This window comes from Emydura macquarii, unplaced genomic scaffold, assembly GCF_026122565.2.
Source record: "Emydura macquarii macquarii isolate MOO-44397 ecotype Brisbane River unplaced genomic scaffold, CSIRO-AGI_Emac_v2 contig_1363, whole genome shotgun sequence".
NCBI classification, from domain to species: Eukaryota; Metazoa; Chordata; order Testudines; family Chelidae; genus Emydura; species Emydura macquarii.
Window position 1 is genome coordinate 10,971,318 of NW_027131500.1, and position 26,321 is coordinate 10,997,638.

General features: G+C 39.7%; 1 protein-coding gene across 7 annotated transcripts in view; it reads left to right on the forward strand.

The window, feature by feature from the left end:
• Positions 1 to 26,321, forward strand: part of NEK1 (NIMA related kinase 1) — a 127,814-nt gene that overhangs the window by 34,498 nt on the left and 66,995 nt on the right. For 4 of the 7 annotated variants that reach the window (XM_067551746.1, XM_067551748.1, XM_067551745.1 and 1 more), the window contains 10 exons: positions 5,679 to 5,857; positions 5,938 to 6,069; positions 11,048 to 11,150; positions 14,960 to 15,043; positions 15,596 to 15,679; positions 17,563 to 17,640; positions 19,653 to 19,748; positions 20,133 to 20,306; positions 23,044 to 23,109; positions 23,198 to 23,432. In XM_067551746.1, coding sequence (XP_067407847.1) covers positions 5,679 to 5,857; positions 5,938 to 6,069; positions 11,048 to 11,150; positions 14,960 to 15,043; positions 15,596 to 15,679; positions 17,563 to 17,640; positions 19,653 to 19,748; positions 20,133 to 20,306; positions 23,044 to 23,109; positions 23,198 to 23,432 — 1,231 coding nt within the window. The remainder of the gene's footprint in view (positions 1 to 5,678; positions 5,858 to 5,937; positions 6,070 to 11,047; positions 11,151 to 14,959; positions 15,044 to 15,595; positions 15,680 to 17,562; positions 17,641 to 19,652; positions 19,749 to 20,132; positions 20,307 to 23,043; positions 23,110 to 23,197; positions 23,433 to 26,321) is intronic. The other 3 variants (XM_067551749.1, XM_067551750.1, XM_067551751.1) reach the window with 3 other exon arrangements.

Here is a 26,321-nt window from a genome sequence, read left to right on the forward strand (position 1 = left end):
AGCAGGTCAGCAAAATAAAATCTGACAAGACCGTACAAATGATCCTCATTATTCTTGGTTTCCTCTGAATTCAGTGAATGTCTTAGCCATTTGGTCAATACATTTGGCCATTCTGGCCATCAATATCCACAGTATTCAGGACAAGTTTCCCCCCTATATATGGGGAATCTTCATAAATCACCTACTCCAAGTGAGTCATAGTTCTCATATTTGGCTTATGGAAACAGAAAAACATCGGAACTCTAGTGGTAAGAAAACTGTGGTTCATCAAGAAGATTCATCTGAACTTCCACATGGTTCTAAGTTTCTCACCTGATGACACTTTTATCTTCTGTACCTGGACAATTTAAAAACTTTTAAAAAAAATATTGAAATATATAACACAAGTGCTGTGAGCCCCATTGGAAACAATACAGGAGAAGGCATATAAACTGCTTTGATATTTTACAACTGACATATCTCAGTAGAGTTGTTCTTCCTATAAATCAGAGAATTTTAGATCTGGCAAAGGGCTACTCCTGCCACAATTGCAACTACTTCAGAACATGCTGCTGGTAGCTATCAAGTATTGACTGAAGACTTTGAGTGCTTTTCTACTCATCTTACTCCATCTTCACTTGTCTTTGCTACCAAAGACAAATTGAAACAAACAGGAAAGTGAACTCCCAAAGAAAGAGAACCAGTGAGACTAAATAGTCTGACAATTTTTTCTTCCAAAGCTATCTCCTTGAAGGGGAACAGTCTTGCGGATGAGGATAGATAGATGTATGAAGCTCTATTAATTGCTAAAACCTTTCAGGCTGCACTGGATGCAGCTGATGTAGATGGATGTTCAATGGCTACAGCTATTGTTATGAAACATGCATCATCATTGTTGGTATCAGGGTTGCTTGGTTAAGGAAGTTCAGTCAGTCATTGAAGATTGTCTGTTTGATGAACAAAATCTGTTCAGTGCTAAAACTGATGAGTCTCTTTATTGAAAGACTCGAGATCCATTTAGATCACTAGGTAGATATACACCTGCCTTTTTAAAAGGAAGCAATTTCTTCCTCTCTCTCTCTTTCTCTCCCTATATCTGGGGAAGGGGGGACAACACTATATATTCCTTATCTTTGTATCAATAGATCTTCTGACCAATCCAAGAAGATATTAGGATATCAAAGAAGACAATTAGTTCCACCATCCTCTTTGGTAATCTTGCAATCAGGACAGACACAGCAGCATTAGATTTGATGCAATGGTTGAGGATCTTGGCAGGAGACAGCGGAGAGAAGCGGGGGGGGGGGGGGGAGGTGATTTGATCAAAATGTTGGTCTAGGAAAATAATCTTTCTGAAGACGTTGTGAATGAATATGAGAGAGGCAAGATTGCATTGGTCAAGGACAGAGTAAAGGATGTTGCTGTAATTGAAACATGAGATTAGAGGTTAGATGAGCATTTTAGGTGTGTAGATGGATAGGAAAGGCAGAAAAAGTCAAAGATTTTGACACAGCCTGGATGAGAGAACCTAGAGAGAGTTTTGAGTCAAAGATGAAGCTCAGGTAATAGGCATGAGTGATAGGCAGGAATGTGGTGTCGCTGTCCACAGTGATTAAAAAAAGGAGTTGGTAGGAAAGGTTTGGAGGGGGAGGGGAGATTAACAGCTCTGTTTTAGGCATGTTGAGTTTGAGCTGACTCCTAGACATTCACAAGGAGATTTTGGCTTGACTGAGATTTTAGTTTGTATAGGACACAGTTCTAGAGTACAGTGAGAGATCAGTGAGTTGGCTTAGAGAGGGTATCACTATGCCTCTGTGGGTTATGGCTGAAGAGGCCAAATTCAGGACACACTGCTGAGAAATAGGGCAGACTCACCCAAAACTTGTGATTATTATATTCTTTGATTTATATCAAGCCAGTAACAAAAGTAAACTTCTTTCTCACCAAACTGGTTAACAAGAAATAAAAAATGCAGTTTCCTTAGACATTCCAGTCTTTCACCTCCCAGACACTAGACTTTATGATAAGTGGTGTGACAGGGTCAGACCAGATGGCTACCAGAGAGTGCTAGAAGGCTAATGTATCAGCCCCAGGATGAGCAAGTTCCATTTCCCCTGGTAGATGAGCAGGGGTTACTCCAGGTTAATGAATGCACCTGGAGCCAATCAGGGCTCTGCCTAGGACTTGTTAAAAGCCTTCACTTCAAAGAAAGGGTATGGGTGGTTGTGTGGGAGTGAGGTGAGCTACCAGAGGGTTTCCGCAGGCAAGATGCTATCAAGAGCCAGGAGGGTGTTGGAGAAGGAGCAGAATGCTGGTAGGAGAGAACCCGACAGGTACAAAGACTGGGGGAGGGTAAACCCTGCCCGAAGAGGGCGAAAGACCTTTCACAGGCCTGGAAGCCTGAGAGAAGAGACCCTGCCGGAAGGGGAAGATTGAACTGGACATTTGGTTTGGCACTACCACACCCAGTGGGGTTGTCAGAGATCAAGAACCTCCCCTGGCAAGGAGGGCCAGGAAGGAGGTCCTGTCCAAGCAGGGTGTGGACATTAAGTCAATGGGCACTGGGAAGTAACCCGGGGAAGCTAGCAGCTTTCCTGAAGCCCCAGCATGAGGCTGCTACTTGTAGCGTCCCTCCCACCCCACCGGCCATTCACTTGAGGGGCAAGAGCCCCAGCGAAGGGGCAAGGGCCTACGAGAACCAGAGACAGGACTGGGAGCCAGCAGGAAGCAGCCATCTTAGAGAACCTCTATTACCCACAACTACCCCTAGAAGCTGGAAGAAGACTAAGGGGTGAAGCAGTTCCCTGACCTACTGCTAGAAAAAAGCACTGGACCCACCAAGGTAGAGGAAGAGCTTTGTCACAGTGGTTATTGAAAACAAATTTAATCAAACAAAGAGTTCTTCTGTTCTCAAAAGCTCAGCCACATAGCTCAATATATCAAGTTAGGTCAATATATATCTCAGATCTTACACAGTAAACACGCTGTTGCCAATCCCTTAGTGGCTAAAATATAAAGCTTTATTTTTAAGAGAAAAGAGAGTTAAAATGGTTAATAAATCATATACATACAATCGTTACAAAGTTCTTATCAGGCTTGTAGCAGTGAGGAAATAAACTGCTAGTTTGCAAAAGTCTTTCTGGAAATTACCCAAACAGCTTGCGTGTCATCAGTCCTTGTTTAGTGTTTCCTTGATAGAAGTCCAGAATCAGGAAATGAAGACAAAATGGAAATGTTTCCAGGGTCTTTTATACCCTCTCCCATGTGGATGGAATTTTACTGTCCCAAATGGAGCCCACAGCACTGTTTGTGGAAAAGTACAGGCACAAGATGGAGTGTTCATAAGATGCTCATGATCACGTGAGCAAATTGCATGCCTGTACATGGTTTGATGGTTCACAGGAGCAGCAATTGACCATATTCTTTCTAAAATGTCCACAGGTGGGGACGAGCTTCTTCTTATGGCCCATTGTGAGATTCAGTTGCCTTTGATGGGCCATCAACATGAAGCTGTCTGGCTTCAATGTAGATTTTACCTGGTGGGTGTTACCCCAGGAACAAAGGCATTGGGATATAGGTCTATATATAGCCAGTATTTACAATTTCAGATACAGTGATGATACATGGGTATAAAAAGGATAAACCTACTTAGCAAATCATAACGTTTCCTTTAACACCTTACAAGGTATGTTTTGTACAAGATTTGTTGCAGTTGTATAACAGTGATAGCAACAATAATATACATGGTTATACATAACTAGCAGTTTATTTCCTCACTGCTACAAGCCTGATAAGAACTTTGTAATGATTGTATGTATATGATTTATTAACCATTTTAACTCTCTTTTCTCTTAAAAATAATCATACAGCATCACAGAGGGTAGCTGGCATTTGTGTTTGCAAGTAAGGTTTCCCAGAGATCAGGTGTAAAGGAGAAGAGAAGGGAATCAAGGAGATTTCTTTGTTGAACCAACAGAGAAAGTTGGGGGTTGGGGTGAGGCTCAGAAAGAAACATTAAAGGAGCAATTAGAGAAATAGGAGGAGAAGCAGGAGAGGACAGTCACGGAAACCAAGGGAGGACAAGATTTTAAGACGAACATAGTCAACTGTCAGAGGTGGCTGGAGGGTCAAAGATGAGGATGGAATATTGGTTCTAACCATTAGCTAGGAGAGCTCCATTAGAGACTTTGGCAAGCAGAGTTTCAGTTGAGTGCAAGGGATAGAAGCTGTATTTGAGAGGGTCTAGGATGGAATTGAACGAGAGGAACTCCTGACAGTGATTGTAGGCAGCATGTTATGATCTTAAAGATGAAAGGGAGAAGAAAGATGGAGCAATATTTGGTGAGGCAATTGGGGTCATGGGTGGGCTTTTTTAAGGTTGGAAAGACTAAAGCATGCTTATAGTTGAGGGAGAAAGAGCTGGAGGAGAGCAAGAAGTTGAAGAGAGTAAAAATTGGGAAGCACGTGAGGCATGAGAGAGATGGGTAGGGGTCACTCTGTCAAGTGGAGGACTTACAAGAGGAGAGCAGATGATTAACTTAAGCATCTGTGAAGGGAGAAGATGGTGAGATTTGTAGGAGGGGAAGGCAAGGCAAGCCAAACTGAGGAGCGAGGATTAGTAGCAGTATTGTCACATGGTACTGGCAGCAGTAGTTTCCTACATTTGGTTCTTGAGTACATATTTAAGTAATTTAGAAACAGTGAATTAACATTCTTTCAGTGAAATACTACTGTTTTATTGATAATTTCAATATAAATTCAGTGTAGAAATGTTATTGGTGTGATGCTTCTCATCAGGGAGACGTGCCAATGTATTGTAAATGAATTATTGAAAACTGCTGCAAGTTTTACATGACCTGTAAATGTAAAGGGGTGGAGGACAGGTGACCGTCCCACGTGTTGCCTCTAGGGATCACACTGCCTCCCCAGCCTCGGCTCTCCTTCAGGTCACTGCCATGCTGCACAGAGGCGGCGACCTGGAGCAGCCACCCTCAGCTGGTGTGGAAGGTTGGCTGCATCCTGTCCTCTCCACTGCCTGTCAATCCTCTCCACTGACTGCCTGGGCCCAACTGCTAGGGGGAGTGGCTGAACATGCTGGAAAGGTGCTGTGGGGCAGGCGCAGCGGAAGAAGGACAGAGTGTCTCTCCCTCCCCATGGCAGGCTGAGCAGAAATCTGGGGAGGCACTTGGGGGTCATGCAGGGTCATGTGTTGCCTATGCAACAAACTTTCAGAATATGCAAGAGGGTTCAACCAGTACTGAAGGTGTTAGTGAAAAACTGGATTTAAGAAAAAGGCATACGAGAAGCTAGTTTTTACCAATCTTACTTTTATAATATCATCATTGCCCCTGTTTTCCATGATTCAGTTCCTTCACTCTGATAAACTACTTAGTCTTTGGTGATGTATTTTATTGATTTTTTTTTTTTAAATGGGATTATTTCCTTTTATAATAGAGGGTCAGCGATTATTGTAATGTGATAGATATAGCACACACAATTTAACTGCTAACAGGGTAATAAATAAAATATTAATGTTACATGAGTTATAAGAGTTTAAATTTTTCTCCTAAACGGTGTTGAAACAGGTGCATTCTGTGCATATTAAACTTTCTGAAGAAATCATGATTTGTTATGATGTTTTATGACCCTGCAAAGGCTTATTAGGACAAGAATGTGAGAGTTCTTTCTTTAATTCCCAGGCACCATTTTTTGGTGGTGGAGGAGGTCTTGTGCCTTCCCCTGTGCCTGCCAGAGGACAGTATGAACACTACCATGCTATCTTTGACCAGATGCAACAGCAAAAGGAAAATATTAAAGTAGGTGAGGAGAGAGAAACCAGATGGAGAGCAGAAATACAAAGTCGGGAACTTGTTGAAAGGTACAGCTACCTTCCATTAGAGTTGCATGTGCTCTGCTTTAATGAAAGTAATGAAAGTTACTGTACATATTTATCTACAGAGGAGTTCCACCTGGAGTACGTCCAGGATTTCCTAATGGGCCTGATGGTCATCTCCATTTACCAGATGCTGATGCAATTAGAAAAAAAATCAAAAGATTGAAGGAGGTGTCTAAACAAGCCCATACAAACAGGTTGGACTGTGATAATCCATGAATCCGTCCCTATGTGTTAGATTTTTGTCCTATGTCGTGTTTAGCTTAATCCTAGACACTTTCCAAAACCATCTTTATCCGTTGAGACTGTTTTGTCTGTTCATGTGCTGGTTTCTCAGACTGCATAACCCTTATAGAAGGTGCCTTAGTTCTCACTGAAGATGGATAGTGTTATGTATCTTAACCTACTTGTAGCAGATCCTACCATTACTTCCAGTGCTAACAGGTGAAATCATTAGTAAATCTAGCTACTATATAGGTTGACTCTTTGCTTTGGTAGACTCAGGTTGCTAATGGTTGTAAATAATTAATCTGATAACTAATTACTAGCAACCCTAAGAGTGCTGTGCTTTTGGTTTAAAGACCTAAAATATAAACTACTAATGAAATGACAGCCTGGACTAACCCACAAGCTTCTTTTTCTCTTTTCATAGTCCATAGTTCCCTACTATCTTTCCTGGGATATTCCGTCCTTTTCCCAACTCCTCCTGTTACCTGACCTGTAGCTGTTTGAGTCACTAGTGTGGAAGTGTGCTTACAAAGATCACCACTAGCCTGCTTCTGCTAAGCTATCTCCAGTTCCTGTGCTTAAGGCATGTTGCTCAGGAGAAGACTTTGCCGGAGCAGGCAGGAGATGAGTAGCTTTCCAACACTGCTGACCAGAAATGGGATGATCAGTTAATACTGTATAGCTTAAAAGAGGGTATGTCATTGTATGGTAATGTTGTTGGATTGCAGAAGAGTATTTTGTCATTACTATTTAAATTGTGTGGGGTTTTTTTTCTTTCAATAAGTATAGACACTTTTTAAAGCAAAAGCCCACTCCCAAGTTGAGCTGCTTTTATGCTACCCTGCTTTTTCTCAGGTGATCTGCTTGGTATGACCTCAAAGGCCTCTATACCAGTCGGTAGTAACTGTGACTGTGCCTTTTTAGTAAGAATAGTGCTCAGGCATCGTTCATTAACCTTGTTTCCCTTGCCAAAGCAGATAGGGCAAATCCTCTCCCATATCTTTACCGAAACAGCTGCTGCAGGAAGAAAGGGCTGAAAAATGTGTTCCTCAGAACATAATTCCTCAGAGATAAAACTGAGGAGAGGCAACAGGTGGCGATGGGAGGAGTAGCAGAGGGCAAAGGTTGGGCTGGAGAAGGAGTCAGTCTTTAGATACATTTTTCAATACAATATGAGAAAATTAGTTATGTGATTGCATACCTCAAACAATCATAATACTTATGTCTAAGGAAACAAAGTTAAGATTGCATGTGCAAGCTTAACTTTCCTCTTCTCACTTTTCAGTCCTAAAATGTATAACATTAATATATTATAAAATCTTTGTTTCATGAAGTTTTACCATTTTGTGTACTAGCATATAGTCTCTGAATTCTGGAAGACAAATAAGAATATCGTTGTACTGTGACTGCATAGGTTCTTACAGATTGTCTGGCACACTATCACCACCTTGTTGACTGGAAGAAGGGTGCTATTCTGCCTCTGTTCAAGAATAATAAAGCTAAATATAGCAACTACAGAGAAAATATGCTGCTGTTGATCCCAGGGAAGGTCTTTACTTCTGTCTTTAATGTTTCAAATCAACAATGCACTTCATGGCAAAAGCTTGGAATACTCAGTGTGGCGTTAGACCTGGTTGTTCCATTGTTGACCAAGTCTTTACTTTGATGCAGCTTTTTGAGAAGATGGTTGAATTTAATTTCTGTGCAACACTTTTTTAGACTTCAGCCAGGCCTTTGATTCATTGCATTGAGCAAGTTTATGGGATCTGATGAGATGACTTGGTGTGCCTGGGAAGATAGTGTCATTGATGAAAGAGGCCCATAATGGAATGGAAATCTGCCTTTCAGTGAGTAGCAGATACATGGCATGGTTTCCTATCTCCACAAGAGTTTGGCAAGGCTGTGTTCTGTCACCATCATTGTTCAATATCTACAGTGACTGAACTTGAGGAAGTTATCGATGGCATTGAGCTGAAGAGCATTTTTGTGCACTTTGTGAAGGTGTAAAGTGGGGAGCTTTCCTGCCACACGCAGTTCCTTTTCTACCACTAGTGGTACTTGTTGGAGCTACTCCCCCCTCCCACCCCCCCCCAATACATTTTTTTCTTCAGCAATTACTTAGCAGTTTTTCAGTATTTCGTTACCTCCTTCAGGATGCCTAAGGGGAAGAAGAGACCTTTTTCCTCTCTCCTTGGTCTCTGGTGATCTTGCCAGCCATGGCTGACCACAGAAAATCCCTGGGCTTTAAGAACTGCCTATCCTGTGAAGGTGGAATTGACACCAGGTGTCTGTTCTGCCTTGATGGGCATGTTGTGGAGTGCTGTGAAATTTGTAGGTCCTTCTCAAATCAGACCCAGTGCTTGAGAGAGGCATAACAGAGGGTGATTTATCATCGAGCAGTTAATGACCCCGGACTCTAGGTGTCTAGGCTTTTTGAAGTCCAGAGGTCTTCAACCTCTGCCCTGGTGTCTGTCTAAGACTCTTGCAGGCTGGTGCCTTCCTCATCCAGAAAGCATAGAGACAGGTTGCATGTCTTCTAAGGAGAAAAGGTGAAAATCACTCTCTCCAGATCTGATTTCAAGGTCTAAAACCACCAGGCTGTAAGTCATTAAAAGTGCTTCAAAACGTTAAAAAAAAAAAAAAAAAATTTCTTGAGCATTGGAGCCTGTACAAGCAGAACGGAACTGCACATACTGGAAGATCTAGCAACTACCTCCATTGTCATTTTAGTGTCCTTGGTACCAGCCAGCAGCCATAGTACTGGACAGAAACTCTACCCTGGTACCAGCCATGCTACAGTCCATTGTGCTAATCTGCAGGCATTCGTCATCTAGTACTACTTTGCTAGGCCTGGCATTGCTATGCCTTTTAGAACTGCACCCTCCTCTGATGCCACTGAAGTTCCTGGATTCAGTAACCTTGTTGCCCCTGTCTTCGGTCTGAGTGCCCCCTGTGTCTATGGGAGGAGCACGCCCTTTTTCAGAAGGGGGTTCCTTCTGTCTTTTGACTCACAGGGAAATTGCCAACCTTCCCCAGGCAGGTAGATGTTGGGGCTCTGTGGTATCAGTTAGTTACATTGATCTTGTCCTCCTGTGTGATTCTGTGGTTGTTGCCAAAACCCAGTATTGACCAAGATTGTTTGTTGGTTGCATTTGATCAGGGCATATAGGGCATGTAGACCTCTTGGGGACCTCAGCATTATCTGGGACTGACCACCCCAGCTCACTCATGATGCAGCTCGTCACCCGTGGGCCACCGTGGATTGTCCCTGCCACACTCCTCACACCAAATTCAGGAGCATGCCACTACAGTACAGCAGGTTATTGCTGAGGAACAGACAGAACCAGTCACAACCTCATTATCATCAGCTGATGCCATGGTTTCTGACAAGTTGACCTATACCCCTGTGGACAACAAACTGTTTCAGGACCACATGCAACAGATAACAATGGCCTTGCATGTACCCACTGAAGAGGTGCAGGATGCACCCCACAAGCTCTTTGCTATTCTCAGCTCATTGGTACCAGAATGTACATTGATATTAATCAATGAGGGACTACTAGAATCTGCTAAAGCCTTTTGGCATCAGCATCCAATGGGACTGATAGACAGTACCAGATCCCAGCTACCACATATGAACAGTTCTAGTCCCACCTGATTCTGGGATCTCTGCTGGTAACGGCAGCCAGTGAAAACTTTTTCCAGGGCTTCAAGAAGTTAACCCAGAAAGACAAAGAAGCCAAGTGCCTCAATCTCGTGGGCTGTAAGTCTTACTCCACTTCGAGCTTCCAGATGAGGATCTCAAATTACAAAGCAGTTCTGGTGAAATATGGTCATGAAAACTGATGTTCCTTACAATGTTTTATTGACAGACTTTCTCAGAACTATTGGGATGATTTCCAGATCATTCTGGCAGAAGTTTATTTGGTGGCCAAAACTGCTGTGCAGTTGGCCTTGAATGCAGCGCACTCAGCTTCCGAAGCAGTCACAATGCGCTGGCCGACTTCAGAAGGCATATCTAAAGAGTTACAGATAATTGAGGACCTGCCCTATGAGCATTGTTGTCTCTTTCATGAAAAGATTGAAGATGTAATGAGATCCCTAAAAGACTCTAGAGTAGCTCTCGAGTCTCAGAATAAGGCGTTTTAAATCTCAGCCCTGTCAATATCAGCCCTTTTTCCAGTACAGAACACCCAAGCCTCAGGGATGCATACAGTGGCACTTGAGAGAGAAATCTCTTGGGGGTAGGGAGTGGCAACCTCTCTGTTACATCTCCTGGCATGGTACTGGCCAGGTAGCATATTTGACTTGGTGCTTGTTAATACAAAGTGAACAGTAGTTAACCAACTTTTGCATGGTATAGACCACATCTTAGTACAGAGATTGTCTTGTACACCGTTTCCTTTCCCAGTCAGACTTGCATGGACCCCCTCCAATTTGCAGCTGCAGAACATCCCTAGGCAACTACAACAATTGTGCTTATACATAAAAGTATTGTATCTTTGGCTGTCTTTTAATGAAGTTTAGCAGCTGGAAATAAGGAGCAGTAAATGCCAAGTGACCAGCCTGCTGTCTGCAGACTATCTTCAAGTATTCTGTGAAATGGTAGTGATCCATGCACCACAATTTGATAACCTCTCAGAAATAACTTCAGGCTTTAGTAGAAATAACTACACTAGTAAAGTTTTAAGATCCCCACTATGTGGATGGAAAATATTGTAGGCTGTAATTGCTTTTTCAGCAGTGGGGACAAACGAGGTGAGCTTCTTGGCAACTTCCTTTTGTGAAATGTCTGTCTGTGTTTGTGTTTTGGTTGGTAAAAGGAGCTATTAGATGGTGTCCTCACAGAATGTTGACTTTCTTTGTTCTCAATTATTGAGTGTGAATACATTAATTTTGAATGGGGCACTCAGAAATTTTTAATTGGCATATTTTTCAATTACTCAGGCAAAGAGGATGGGTAGCAGCAGAAAGAGCGAAACAAGTTGAAGAATTCTGGCAACGAAAGAGGGAAGCTATGCAAAACAAAGCTCGTGCTGAAGGACATATGGTATGGGATTTGGTCTTTGTTTATTTTACAGTATTGATAACTGTAAGTTAGATGAATATGTCCTTTTCAGAAGAGAGACGTGTTTTATTTTCCAACTTTTTATGTTTTGGTTTTATGATTTTATATAGTCAGATGACAAGTTTTTAAAAAGTTCTTTAACTTTTGCTGATTATCTTATAGTAAAAGTTGCATACTGATGGAGTTCTTAAAATTTTATTTTGAAGTTTGTAAATTTAAGTAGGTAAGAGCTGGAAAATAATTTTTACATTGATAGGTACATTTAAAATTAATTATGGAGAACTTTATGCATTGTTCAGCAGCTTGCAGTTAGGATAGTTTGTACACTATAATGTCTCAGCTACGTTCACTTGATTTACAATAATTTATTTGCATATTAAGTTATTTTTCAATTAAATGCATGGGAAGAATTTATACTGGATATACTTTAAACATATGTATAAACTCTCAATATCAAAGTTGAAATCAACAAATTAGTTTCAACCTTTACTGGAGGTTAAAACTTTTGAACAGTGGCACAACATGTGGATGAGTTTTATCTTTGTGTCCAGCTAGTTGTTTCAATTATAAACGTAATATTCCTTTGAAAAGTTTTTTACAATACTGCAGCTTCATGAAATAACTTTTTATTTACTTGGGACTTTTTCATTGTTCTGTTGAACTATATTTACTTTTGAATAGGCAGTGGATTTGTGTTTTCTAACATCAGTCCACACCATAAATGCAACCAAGTCAAGTTCTGTGGCCTGCGTTGTGCAAGAGGTCAGACTAGATGATCATAATGGTCCCTTCTGACCTTATAGTCTATGTTGTAGCTGAGTTCCTTTACTCAGGTATGACTGACTCTCAGAGTACTGTTTGTTGGCCACTTCTTGTTTTCAGGGCTAATTTTGCTGCCAACAACCAAATTCCTGATGTCTCTTATTTGTTTCAATTTTGATTATTACTGCACTCCCCTTTACTGATGTAAAGTAGTGATGTATCCTTAAGAGGTTTCTGTTAGTGTCTTTTGTCTTAAGGTGGCATGAATACAAATTACACCTTCCAAAACCATCACTCAGATCAACAAATGACCTTCATGCCACAAATGGTCTACATTTGTTTAGGAAAAAGCTGACCATTCAGGAATGAGTTCAGTTTTTGGTATCCATTCAGTCCTTGACCTTGGTTGCAATTAATGTAGTACAATAGAGAAGAAATAAACAAGATTGCCTAATTGTGTGAAATTTAATGATGTGAACACTGGCTTTTTAGGAGTTGGGCTATGACTCTCAAATGGCTTCACATAAGATACTAAATCCCAGATCTCAATAAATGTAGCTGACCTTGATTAACATTTAGCTAATAGTCTTAGAGGCTCAGTAACTTAATTGACAGACCCCTCAACCATCCCGTCTGTGAGCAATGTATTTCTGACCCAGACTACTAATGAATTTGCACTGCTATCTGGTATTATAAAATCCAAATCCTTGTAATACTGTGTTCTAAAAACCATATTCTGAGAGGAACTAAACTATGAAACAGTGAGGCAAGTATTATTATGTGTATAACTACATACCTATATTCTTAAAGCTTTTACTTTCAACTTTTTTCTTAGAGACACCTCTGATCGAAAACATCATGGTACTAAAGCCACCAGACATAATTTTAAGCTAATTTAAATATACACATGAAAAGCAGACTTTATGAATTTTGTAGTGACCATGAGTCTTTTTGTAAAGCCGATAGGTACCATGTGTTACCCAGCTTGGGAATTTAAATCTTCTCTCTCCTGCTCTTTTCCTCCTCCTACCCCACCCTCCCACAGCTGTGATGATATTTGGAAGACTCTCCATTCAGCTCAGCTATTGTAGTTTGAAAGGGTTAATGATTAGAAACATTACAATTTAAGGGACTCTGAACAGTCATAAATTGAGATCAAAATTCCATCTGGTCCTGGCAGCTTTCCAGTTCTTATGTAACCCAGACTTGTTTCTTGTGCTGTGCTGTACTGTGCTGTCCTCCTCTAGTGATTGGATCACACAAGTTTATAAGCCTTTGCTATAGCTTTTGAACTACTTTAAATCCAAAGGTCTCAGATCTATTCTCCCCACTCCCCCACCCCCTCCAAAAATTTATCAGGGATATCACATTACAAGAAGCGGCTTCTGTAGGCATTTGAGCTGGATGGACTTCTAAAGTTTCTTCAGCCAGTGAAAGCATGTAATTTATGCCCAGTGTGGCGCTTTATTCCTTTCTAGCGGCTGGACCACATGGAGATTTACTAGTCAGTTACTGATCTTGAGATAACAGACATGGGTTGTTTAGCTGGAGCAGTAGAGGCTTGTGCTTTTAGATCCAGGGGTCCCAGATTTGGTTCCCCCTGCTGATGACCAACCCAAGAGCATCTCATTACATGCACTTCCATTTTATTTTAAGTTTTTGTTTTGACTAATGGGACAGTATTGAGTGAACTGGCTGTCCGTAGAGCCCTGCACGAATACAAAATTGGTATCCACATCCGATCTGCAAACATGGTCTGCGGATATCTGCAGATTTCAGGATTCTAGTTGTCCATCCAAATTAGAATTACAGTTCGGGTTTTTTCAAATTTCAAGCAGAAGGAAAAGGGACTGCTTCCTCACTGTTGAAAAATGTGAACTTTTAAAGTTTAAGACAACTGCACGAATAGCTTTATTATATTCCGAAGTCCCTTGTGCTTTTAATTATTGGTTTCCTTAGTTTTTATATTGTGTGTGTTTTATTTGTTAAATTTACTATCATGAAACACTTCCTCATACAAGTGTCTGACTTTGGTGTGGTGTGAATAAAGGGTCGCTAGTCTGGGGCTTCAGTTCCTGTAGAACTGGTAATTAAATTAGAGTTTTTAACAATGGAAGCAATGTGTTCCCTGATTTGACTGTGCGGTCCAGGCAATACTGTAGTATTTGTCACATTTACCACTTCAAAACATTTACCTCTTTCACAATTGTGACTCCTTTCTGATTTAAAATAGGACTTCATATTTGCTGCAGCCAACATTCACAGTGGTAGGATTGATTAGAAAAAAAGTGTGTGTTTATTTATGCTCTTTGTGTTTTTCTTTAACAAATGTCATGAAACTGAAAATTAAATTAAATTAAACTAAACATCTTTTTCTAATCCAATTAAAAATAAATACTTGGATTTTTATTTATTTGGTATGAAAACACTTTGCAAGTGCAGGGAAAAATAAAATATGCTTCTAGTGGCCAATTTACAATGCAAATCTATTTAAAATATTTTTTTAAAAAATCTAGTAACTGCTATGATGAGTACTTAAACAGTGTATTATAAACAGTTTTAACTTTAGATATTATTAAAAATAGCTCATGGAAATGTTGTTGCTTTACATATAAAGCTAAAATAAATATAATTAGATATTCTAGGCCTAGCTGAAGAATGCATTATTATTAAGTGCCAGCTATGTGCTGCAGATCATGCAAAAGACAAGTAGAGAGCCCATCCCCAGAGAATTTATAATATAAAAAATTTAGCTAGAGAAGACTAGACACAAAGGGAGACCAGAAGAGGGAGCTAAATATATATAAAAATCTAATTTATTAGAATGCTCTGAGGCTTTCTCTTTGGTTACTCAGTGTTTTTTATTATTGTCAAAATGTTTCTTGTAAAGAAGATTTTTATCAGAGAAGTTTGTAAAAGCTGAAAGTCATCTGTTTACTATAAGAAATTTAATGCAGTTATTGTTGGTTAAAGTAGATAATGTTCTGGCCCCAGACATTCTTAAACTTAATACATTAAATGGTGAACAGGGTACACTGCAAAACCTGGCAGCTATCTATGGAGGCAGGCCCATTTCTGCAAGAGGAAGGAAATCCAGAAACAAGGAGGAAGAGGTATGCTTCCTGCATGTTTGCCACCTTCATCACAAAATAGCATCCCTCTGCCTAGTTTTCCTGCATGGTTTAATGTATAACAAAAATGCAAGGATTTCATAGATCCCCAGGAAATATTAATGTATATAGTCCTAGAGTTTGTTGCTCAATAGTCTTATAATAATAGTTGTCTACATCAGTCTTCTCTCAGAAAATATTCATTTATATTTTCTTTTAAATAAATATGCACACCCCAAACAAAAACAAACCCCCAACCTCTACCTCCATCCTATTTGTAATAAATACAATCACTTCTAGTTACCCAGATCTTATCAATCTTAACCTTAAGCCTACCAAATTTAATGTCGTGGAACACCTAGTTATGGTTTTCATTAATTTCATTAGAGGAGAAATCAATTGAATTTCTTCTAGAAATTAATAAATGCTCATTTAGCAATAACAGTAGTTTTTTTCCTTTATTTGGCCTTTTTGTGGAACCATATGAATTTACATACAAATGCAGAACTCACTCAATTTCCTTTTATTTGAAACTTTGCTTCCTTTTTCTTATAGGAATACTTGCTAAGATTAAGACAAATCCGGCTTCAAAACTTCAATGAGCGCCAGCAGATTAAAGCTAAACTTCGTGGAGAAAAGGTTAGATGAAAATAACTCTAAAGGCTTTGGGGAGATAGCAGTGAAAAGCTCTACAATGTTGCTCATGAGATTTCATTTTATGCAGGCATAACTCACTTTTTTTAAACATTCACCTTTTAGGCTGACACTTTCCATGTTTAGCCTTTATCTAAAGGTGAATCTTTTTTCATTAAGTATGAGCAGAATCCATATACCCTTTTGTGTGGAATAAGTATGAGAAACTTTCATGTTTTTAAAAACAAATGAAAAAAACTGGAACCGCAATCTCTTAAACAGGTTTGTACAAAAAACTGCTGAAGTTTGAAACAATACAGTGGATGTGCTCTTATTTTCATTCTAATCTGGCCTTGCCTTCTTGCTGTATCCTTAATTTGTATATATTTTTTTTCTTTAATCCAGTCTAAGGCATTGAAATGCTATTAACAGATTTAAAATGGAAATTGATTTGGATCAGTTTAAATTGCCAAAAAAACTCCCATGATATAGGAGTACAAGCAAGGAACTTAAAGGTGTCCCAAGGGCCAAGAGGTGCGGAGTACATCTTCAGAATTTTTAAGCTGCTCTTATGCATGTATATTTATGCAGGTCTGAAAATGTTTAATTTGCTCTTCAGTCTTTTACTAACTAGTGAATGGTAAAGCTACAAATACGAAGCCTGCCAATACCAATAAAGGACTATTTGCATTTGTTGCCTATTTAGAATTGGGTACTCTTTCCATGGAGTTTTAAAAGCTCCAAGTATTTTTAAAGGAAATGTGATGTGAAAGAACCCTGCCAATGCAGTGTAAGATTGTACTGTTAAGCACACAAGTCATGAAATATATAAGGTAAGATTGAATGCTCAGTCTGAACTCTGATCCCTTGTGTATATGCATTAGAGTATAGTCCTCACTTATGCTAATATGGGCTCTTCATCAAGTAACTGTTCATATGGTTTCTACTTCTGATGTGCTTGGGCCTCAAGCATATGAGATCTGATTCTTTTGGCCAAGAGTGTTTTTTGAGACCACAGCTGCACCCTGGATGCCCTCATGTCACTTTCCCACCTAAGGGCAAAGGAGGCCTAGTTGTCCCTAAGTTTCTTCTTCTTTTCCGTATCACTTAAACAGAACTCTTGTGGTACAATCCTATTTCTCTCCCACGCTAGTAGTATTTAGTTGTTTGTTAGCTAGCTAGTCTTTTAGCTGCCAACTGTCTCATAGTTTTTTTTTTTTCCTTTGTTAGTAGGCTTGGAGCTCACCCCCTGTTACCGGGACTCTAACTATTATAGCAGAAGCTAAATCCCTGAGGTTTAACATATACGTTTTCTGTAATGCTTGTGCGCCACTTATTGATGGGTGCTCTGGTGCTTGTTTTGCTTAGACAAAGGACATATCTTAAACTTTGCCCCATCTGTTGCCTTTTATGTTAGACTGTATTTAATATGTGTGATTGTATAACTAGAGATAGTTTTGTAATGCATATCGGCAGGGTTAAAGTTGTGCATTCATTCTTAACTTTCCGATTTCCTGAGTGCTAAGCTTTGCAACCTTAATATTGTGTTACTGCTGGAGTTTACTTAAGATTGGAGTTACTGCTCTTAATAGAAACGTGCTGAATATATTTACAACATAACTGGATTGAAGGTATTTCAAACGTAATACACTTTTAAATTTTTTTTTCTTTTGGTTGTTAAAAATTCCACCCTTTAAATTTAAAGGCTGGATTTGTTCTAGTTCAACCACAGGTTACTGACATTGATGCAGGAATTACTGAGTGAAATTCTGTGGCCTGTGTTATGTAACTAATCAGAGAAGCTGATCAGAGTGGTCCCTTCTGGCCTTCAGATCTGTAAATCTGAGCTAACAAGGACTTGCTCACTTTTAAGGACTCTTACTTTGTAGAATGAAGCTGGCAGTTCTGATGGACAAGAAGCAAATGAAGAAGCAGAATTGAGACGCAAAAAAATTGAGGCACTGAAGGTAAATGGAACAAAGAGGTTTAGAGTAAATTCTTTACAATCAACTTCTTAATATTCTCCTATCTGGGGTTGAATTAAGCTGTAGAATAGGAATACAGAAGTACAGTTTTAAAATTGTACATTTGTCATCTGCAGTAGATACACTGCATTACCATATGTGGTATTTCCCATTGTAAGGATAGAAAAAACATTAAATATTGCAGTGCATGATTCTGTATTTTAATGATAACCACTGTGTATAGGAAGAGGAGTTTTAATTTTCTTAGCAAAACTTACGTTCCCTAGAAGTATTTACTTAGAACCATTCTTCATTTAACTTCAGGCTGTTTCAGAGAAGACTGATAGACATATAAAAATAAGATAGTCTGACTTAATTTGAGTTTAAACTAATCATTTAACTTAATTCTTCCAATACAGACAATACGTTTATTTACACTTTTGTGGAAGATAAAATTGTAAATACTTTGAATTGAATTGCAATTGCAAAACTATTAAATTGATATGTTACTTTACTACTAAAGCTTATTTTTAGTCACTTACAGTATGACATGTTAATTTAAAAAAAAAAAAAAAAAAAAAAAAAAAAAAAGCTACATTCTGAGTGAAGCTGTTAGTGTTTGTTCCAAAGATAATTTGGTGTGGGCTTGATGAGGAGTGCTTTGATGTGGAAAAGAAGGAAGACTGAGTACACCGTGACTAATCAGTCTATTATTTTTGGGAGGGAAGAAATTAATTGAACATTGGAAAGAGAGACTGTAGAGCTGATATTGTATACTTTGTCTTCAGGCCTGGTATAAATGCAATCATGAATGAGGCCTGTGGTAAAGTCAGGCCAGATGTCCACAAAAGGGTATACCAGTATGTGAGCCCAAGAATGCCAAAAGCCCTTTTTCCTGCAAGTGGAGGAGAGATTACTGCAGGGCAATTAGAGACACCTGGACCCAATGAAGGGCCACTGCAGGTGTACTTAAACCCTGCCTTCCTTAAAGGGAGTGGGCAGGGGAGCAAAGGAGGAGGAAGCTGCCAGAAGGTTTGTGGCAGCTGGAGGAGAAACTTCCCATGGGCTAGGAGACAGTGCTTCTCTGCAGCCAGAAGAGCAGAGAAGGAGAAAACCCTTGGCCCCAGCCGGCAGGAGGGAGCCACAGCAAGGTACCTCCCTGGACCCTGGGGGCAAGCTGAGGGGAAGGGACAAAAGACTGGTTCAGTCTGGGGACGGAGTTACCGCAGGCCCCACTGATAGAGGAGACTGCTGCCAATAGGTGAGACCAAGGGGGGGTTGCTATGCCACAGGCCTCATGGCTTAATTTCAAAACTATGTTTCTCTAGCAAAGTTTTTAGCTTTCTGTTCTACAGCAGGTCTGCAGAGTTCAGAGCTTTTACTCTGAATTCTGCTCCACACTCTCTTATAATAATAACTATCTACATCACACTAATACTAAGCATGTGTCCAATTAAGTTGATGGAAAAAGGTGCAAGGTGAAAATAAATGTGGCTGTTCTGTTATGATTAAAGCAACTAATTTTGCTCTCTTTTGTATATGTATTATATACAGAAATGCAAAATGCTTCATTTAATGTTCATTTTAACATAGTTATAGTTTTCTGTAGAAATCATGGCCTTGAACTTGTGTATTGAAAATTTCATCTTAATGCTGCTTTAGTTCAAGGTTTTAATTTTAATTTTGTTTGCATAGAAAAAGTGTACAAGTATATTTAGAAACCCTTTAACATTAGAATCTCTTTTTAAAAAATATCTTTGGGGCAGGACGGAATGTCTTGAAAAGACTTAGAACTTATGTGGTTCACCAACTTTTATGTGGAACTATTTTGTATTACTGGGCGTTTTCTGAGTATGACATTAGTTCTCATATTTGACCTGCAAAGTAGCACATGTTCAGAATTGACGAACTGAGGATTTGGGATATTTCATTTGAAGCGATCTGCAGAATGAAGAAGTTGGAGAACTACTGCTTATGATATTGGATTGAAGTCTATTCTTTTTTCTTATGTGCAGGCCCAAGCAAATGCGCGAGCTGCAGTTCTAAAAGAGCAACTAGAGCGAAAGAGAAAGGAAGCATATGAAAGAGAGAAGAAAGCTTGGGAAGAACATGTAAGAAAAAAGAGCTTTCTTACACAGTATTGGGAGTGGTCATTCCAAATAAAACCCAGACTTGGTCTCTTAGCCAGAGTACAGTGTTAACTTTTTTTTTCTTTATATGACTAAAATATAAAGTGGTGGTCTTTCATAATAAATTAATAAAGAATCTAACACAAGCCTTTAAAGAAGGAAGGTATTTTTCACTTACATTTAGTTCCTAAAAAACAAAATTAATAATGCTAGACAATTCAAGGGAAGAAATAGTTTTCTGTCATAGGATTAAATGAAACTGGTAACCTCACTTTGGGTTTAAGTAGATTCATGATGCATTCATAACTTGTGCTATTTTTGTTGGTTTATGTTAAAATAGAATGGCTTTATTTATTTTTTACACAGTTGGCAGCCAAAGGGATAAAAAATCATATTTTGCCTTTTAATATGGCAACAGCTGAGATTAGTCCTATGCCTGGGCAACAAGAACCTGGAGGACCTCCTGCCAAAACACAGCTTCCATTGAAGCCCAGTACACCAGTTATCTCCATGACTTCAGCTTTGAAGAAAGTGGGTGTGGTAGGTATTTTGCTAAAATTAACAAAAATTGAAGACACAAATCTGTTGAACTGGTGCAAGATTTTAGAAGATTTATTAATCCAAGACTGTTTGGAGTCTATAAACATTAAGAACTCCACGTATTTTTAATGAGAACTGGATACCTTAGAAATTGATTGTGGAGGTTAACTAGATAGGTCTGTAATTTATAGCAGTATTAATTCAGAGATAATTAATTTATAATTAATATTGTACAGCTTCATTTACTATCAGTCACTAAAATCCAGGATATCACCAGGTGAGTCAATACATACATTTCCATATTGAAGTCAATGAGGCCGGTATTTTGCCCATTGTCTGGAGTCTTCCAGGGATATCATTGGGAAGCTGGGGCATCAATTCTTTTTTTCCCCCTTCTCTCTGCCTCCCCCAGACAATTTGGTGGTGGTTGCAAAACAGTTTTTGAACTTACAACTGTTTTGTATTACTTGTTTCTCAGAGCTTTAAATAGTGTACTAACTACGTCCGAGGTTTCGGATGATTGCACGTTGTGTTTTCACCGTTATTTTTGTTGTCTGATACAATAGCCAAGATTTTTGTATTGGACTCTTTTTCTGCATTCTACTGCCTTGATCCTTCACACACTTACATATGTGCTTAACTTTATTATTGTGAGAGTCCCATTTGATTTCAGTGGGACTATGCACAGGAGCAAAGTTAAGGACATATGCAAGTGTTTGCAGAATTGGGACTTTGGATAGTAGCTTTAGTGATTGGGACACACTACCCTGCAGGGTTTTGGTTTTTGTTTTGTTTTTTTCCAGACATAAAATAATAGAATTATGTAAGAATACATTTTTCCTCAGTATGGATACTTGTAGTTATCATATCACTTCTTACGTTCAACTATCCATCTTGCATTAATATATTGATTCTTTTAACTTTTCCTTTGATTTTTCCCATTTTTTTCACTTGAAACATTTAGTTGTGCATCTTTGTCTTGGATCTACTTATCCAAACAAATTTAAACTCAATCTTTCATATTTCTTTAAATTTTTCACTTTGTGCTACGTTGAAAGCTGTAACTTTTGTAGCCAATTCGAGTCCCTGATTTCCGGTTGTTTTTATAGTATGATCTCTTCCATGTTTGGGTATTGAAGATGAACAGACAGACTTCCTAAAATGAAGCTTATCTTGAATTGCTGGTGGAAGGCCTGGAACAAAGGTTTAAATAATAATTGTGGCTACATTTCAGTGATTGTGGTAGCTTAAAGTTTCATCAAACTTGTCAATGATTTGCTTTTCCACTTCAAAAGATAATTTTATTCACTGGCACATTTGTTCCTGAAAAATACCCCAAAAAACCCAAAAAAACTCAAATCACAACCCCAAAACACCCTGGTTTAATTTTCTAATGTTTGTGATAACCCTAAATCTTTTGCCCTGCTGCTTAACAACTGTTGACAAGACTTATATTTTACCTTACAAGAATTATGTTTTCATTATATCATTCAGTTGCTTATTTCCTTCCACTTCTTTCAACTTTTAAGCATGTTAGCTCAGATAAATTCATGAATGATGATTGGTAATGCTTATCACTCACTTGAAATATTAATGAACCATTGTCACATTTACTATAGCTAGAAACAATCATCTAGTGAAATCAATATTCTGAAAAATGAATTTCCCTAGTTTCTATAGAACCTTATTGTCAGCTGTGCTCCACTTACCTTTCAGGATTTTCTGTATTCTAGCAAACCATGCTCTTTAGTGGTACACAACATCACTCATTATGCTCTCCAACATCCATTGTCAGCTGATTCCATGCACTAGTGCTCACCTTTTTCTACCCACTTTTTTTTTTTTTTCCATTTAGAGAATTGTGTAACTTTCTTGTTCCTGGTAGCCATAACCTGAACTTCAATATTATCACTTGCCTTTCAATTTATTCTAAAAAGTTTTTATTTCACAGATTGAAATTGGTACTTAATGTTTCTAATACCAAAACCTTTGAAATACTTAAGCTCCTTATACATTTTTCTGAGTGTCATAAAAGTTAAAAAATACTTGATAAAAACCTCAATGTAGCCATAAATAAGGGGCCAGTATAATCTGTTTTTATATAATTATCAACGTAATGGCATCTGTACTTTTTTGAAACCATTACGGATCCATTTTTTTCTCATGATTCTAGATCTGGGTAACTATTTTTGATATATTGATTACTTTGTGCTCAATATTGAGAAGATGTTGTTTCTCATTCTTCTCTCTACTTCAATCTCACCACTCTCTAGTCACTCAATTTTTATTTGCAAAGAAAGTTTTGTGTCTTCCTATCCCTTTTCATTTTATATAGTACCTTGACTCTGTCCTTGCCCTTTTTCTGTTTTTTCAGGAGTTACTCAGTTTTAACTTCAGGCATGGATGTGAGTTTTCATAAATAATCCCCTACTTTATCTCCACTGGTTTATGTTCTGATCCTTCTTTTTCCCGTCTGCTTATACAGATTCTTAGCTTTTTAACTATTAACTTCCAGTTACTGAATGTTTCAAAGACAAAATTTGCCCTTGAAATTCTCTGTGGGAAGCTACGTAATAGAAGTATTATACAAGAATGAAAAGAGTGATAGAAGAGTTAGCAATGGAAAGAATTTTAGAAAGGTTTACTTCTTCCTTCTCCCAGTACAGACTATTAATATTCTAAATATATTTTTTGACTTGTTCTCTTTTATTAAATTTAATGCTTCCTGGATATAAAGGATGAAAATACAACTGCTGTCCAGGAAACCTCAGAGGAAACAAAAAAGACAGATCTTGCTGTGCAAGTAAGTCAAATCACATTTAGTTTTTATTCAGTTTTCCTGTTCTTTTCTCTTCAGAATTTAACTATAGTATTCTTTTGCCCTTTTACAGAATAAACGAGAAATACTAAGACGATTGAATCAAAACCTTAAAGCACAGGAAGATGTGAAAGGAATAAAGGAGCCTAAAGACACCTGTGAGATAGTTTTGGCTGAAGATAGTAAGGAACAGCAGGAAGAAGAATATCCACTTCTAATAGATCGCAAGAAATGGGAGGTGGCAGCAGCTGAGTTGGTGGTTCCTCTAGCACAGCTAACAATGGAGGAATCATTCTTGGGGACAGAGAGTAAGCAAGCTTTCTTCTTTGACTACCTGAGCAGTTCCATCACTGATATCTAAGTATCAATCTGTTGTGTATGGTATCAATTCACCAGAATGAAAGTGCTTCTAATTATAACCCTTTCATTACCTAAACAGTTACTCTGCCTCTCAGCTCACACTCTTCGAAGACTTCGTAGATGTCTGTGTTCTCTTTTGGTTAAGAATTAACATACAAGTCAGTGATTGAGGCCAACTCAATAAACTTAAAGGGGTTTAATTGTTCTGTTGTTAGAACAAATAGTTAACTGAGCTCTAGAGTTTGTATAAAGTTATGCTAACTAATTCCCATTGCAGACTATCAGTACAAGAATCCTTCTACACATTCATTTATCACACAAGAAAGAAAAATAATGAAGGCATTTAAAACTAAAAAAGTGAAATAAAACTTCAACATTAAAATTTCCCTAGAGACCTTTCCATTTTAGATGGTATTAAAACCCTTGTTAGGGAAAAGGAGAATCGTTTATCAGATGATTCGTTGTTGCTGAGATCTGAACCTGTTTCTTTTTAAGACAAGATTTACAGAATATCAAAGATACTGTAGAGATGCAGTTACTGTCTTTGTCACTTACCTTTTAGTTACTGGAAAAATATCAGGCAAAACACACTATATATTTTCTTATTAACTGCGTTTTTACATATCTGGCTAAAATATTATTTTTAGTTTGTCTCCTTAGTCACATTCTTCTTTGAAGGCAGTGAGGGATGTATTAATAGACACCTTCAGTTTATACTTCAGATTTTCAGTATTCTTCTTCGAGTACTTCCTCATGTCCATTCTCAATTTAGGTATGTGTGCTCGTCACATGCACTGGACCCAGAAAACTTTTTCCCTTAGTGGTATCCGTACAAGCTGGCTCTGGCACCCCCTGCAGCGGTGCGCACATGCGCCCACGTATAGGCACCCCGACTCCCACTCCATCTCAGTTCCTTCTTGCTGCTAGTGAAGGTGCTGGAACGTTCTTGCCTTCGCAAGTTCTTCTAGTCTCCCTACTGGTTTATTCATCGTTTTTATTATATATAGTTAATAGTTTAGTTACAGTTAGTTCTAGTTTGTTCGTGGTTAGAATCCCAGGGTCAGGGCATGCCCCGTTCACTGTGGTTTAAACCCTGCACTTCGTGTAAGAAGCCTATGCCGGGAGCAACCCTCACGGAAGTTGTCTAAAGTGTCTGGGGGAAGCCCATGTCAGTGAGAGGTATAAGATCTGTAAAAGTTTTCACCCATGAACCAAGAAAGACCAGGATATCTGTCTCAGGGACATTCTGATGGAGTCAGCTCTTAGACCGGTCTCAGAGCCTGACAGGTCGGACTCGGCACCAAGCGCAATGGCCTTGGTACACAGTGCCCCTCCGGTGCCCATTTCATCCGCCTGGCACCAACCTGTCTCACCAACCGTTTCTGAAGAAGAGGTCCAAGAAGATCTGCATAGAACAGGGATGCTCTACTGTGGAGAAGGCTAAGAGGGACCTGGCGAGGCCTGCATTGGGCTGCCAACCCTGCCCGCCTTAAAAGGGTCCCTTGCCTCAGTGAGCATCAACCCTGGCACCAGGCCCTCCACTGACTCCGGGTAGTGATAGAGGCCCTCGTCGCTTAGTGGTGCCATCAACTCCAGAGGCATTCCAAGCTATGAAGGACCTCCTGGCACTGCTGGTACCACAGATGCTGAGGGATGGCAGAGTGCCTCACCGAAATCCGGCAGCAGCGTCTGGGGGCAGTCTATTGAGGGACAGATGTGCTCATCAGTCCTCATCATTAAGGCACCACTCTTCGGTGCACAGGCAGTCCCCGGAGTCCAGGCCATGCTGTCCAGGTCAGGATACCGCTAAATCGGGCTCCCGTCACCATTCCCCAGAAGACCGGCACTGAGCGGAGCACCACTATGGAGCAGGGTGACACAGGTCACCAGACTCACGGCGTGTTTCCCCAGCACCATGACCCTGCTCACCTAGCCCATACAGGAAGCCCAAGGACAAGCCCATCATACCCAGTGTTTGGGATCCTCATGCCGCTCTCCATTGCCAGCACGTGAACAACACATCTTACACGGCACTATGAGTTATTCGGAGACAGCACCACCATGGCCGTCAGATATCAGTACCTCATCCTCGGCAGCGATGAAGTTGTCCAGACTACACAAGCCCCGGCTCCAATGCCCGGTTTCCCCACAGTACCACCAATGAGTGTGTGGCCGCAAGGCCAATGGCCTGGACCGTGGCTGTACAGTGCGGGTTTCCCGCTGCGATTCTGCAGGCCAATTCTGGTGAGAAGAACCTCAGTGCCGCAGTTCTCCATCCCTCAGAGCGCGGCGCCGCACTTGGACACGGACTCAGACCATGAAGGGTTGCATGACTCAGGCCCTGGGGGTTCCACCCCACCCAGAACAAAGGCCCTTCCCCCAGCTCAGATACCAGCCTCTTCCTAATCATTACCGGATGAGGCAGTCGTGGGACCCTCATCTGCGGTGCTGATGGATGATTTTAAGGCTCACCGGGACTTATTGAAAACGGTCACCTCCAACTTGGGCCTCAAGATAGAGGAGCTGGATGAGGCAGTTGACAAGCTGTTTGGAATTTTGGCCTCGGCAGCTCCTAGTAGAGTGGCCTTCTGAGTCCATAAGGGGTTGTTAAACTGGCCGAGGCCCTGTGGCAAATCCCGGCCTCCTTGCCCCCCATATTGAAGAGGGCAGAAAGGAAATACTATGTTCCGGCAAAGAGGTTTGAATACCTTTATAACCACCGCACACTGGGATGACTCCAAGAGACTCAACTTGTTCAGTCAAATTTATTCTACGGCTAGCCTGCAGCAACGAGTGGCAAACCAACATGCACTACTAGGTAGATACCATTTTAATAT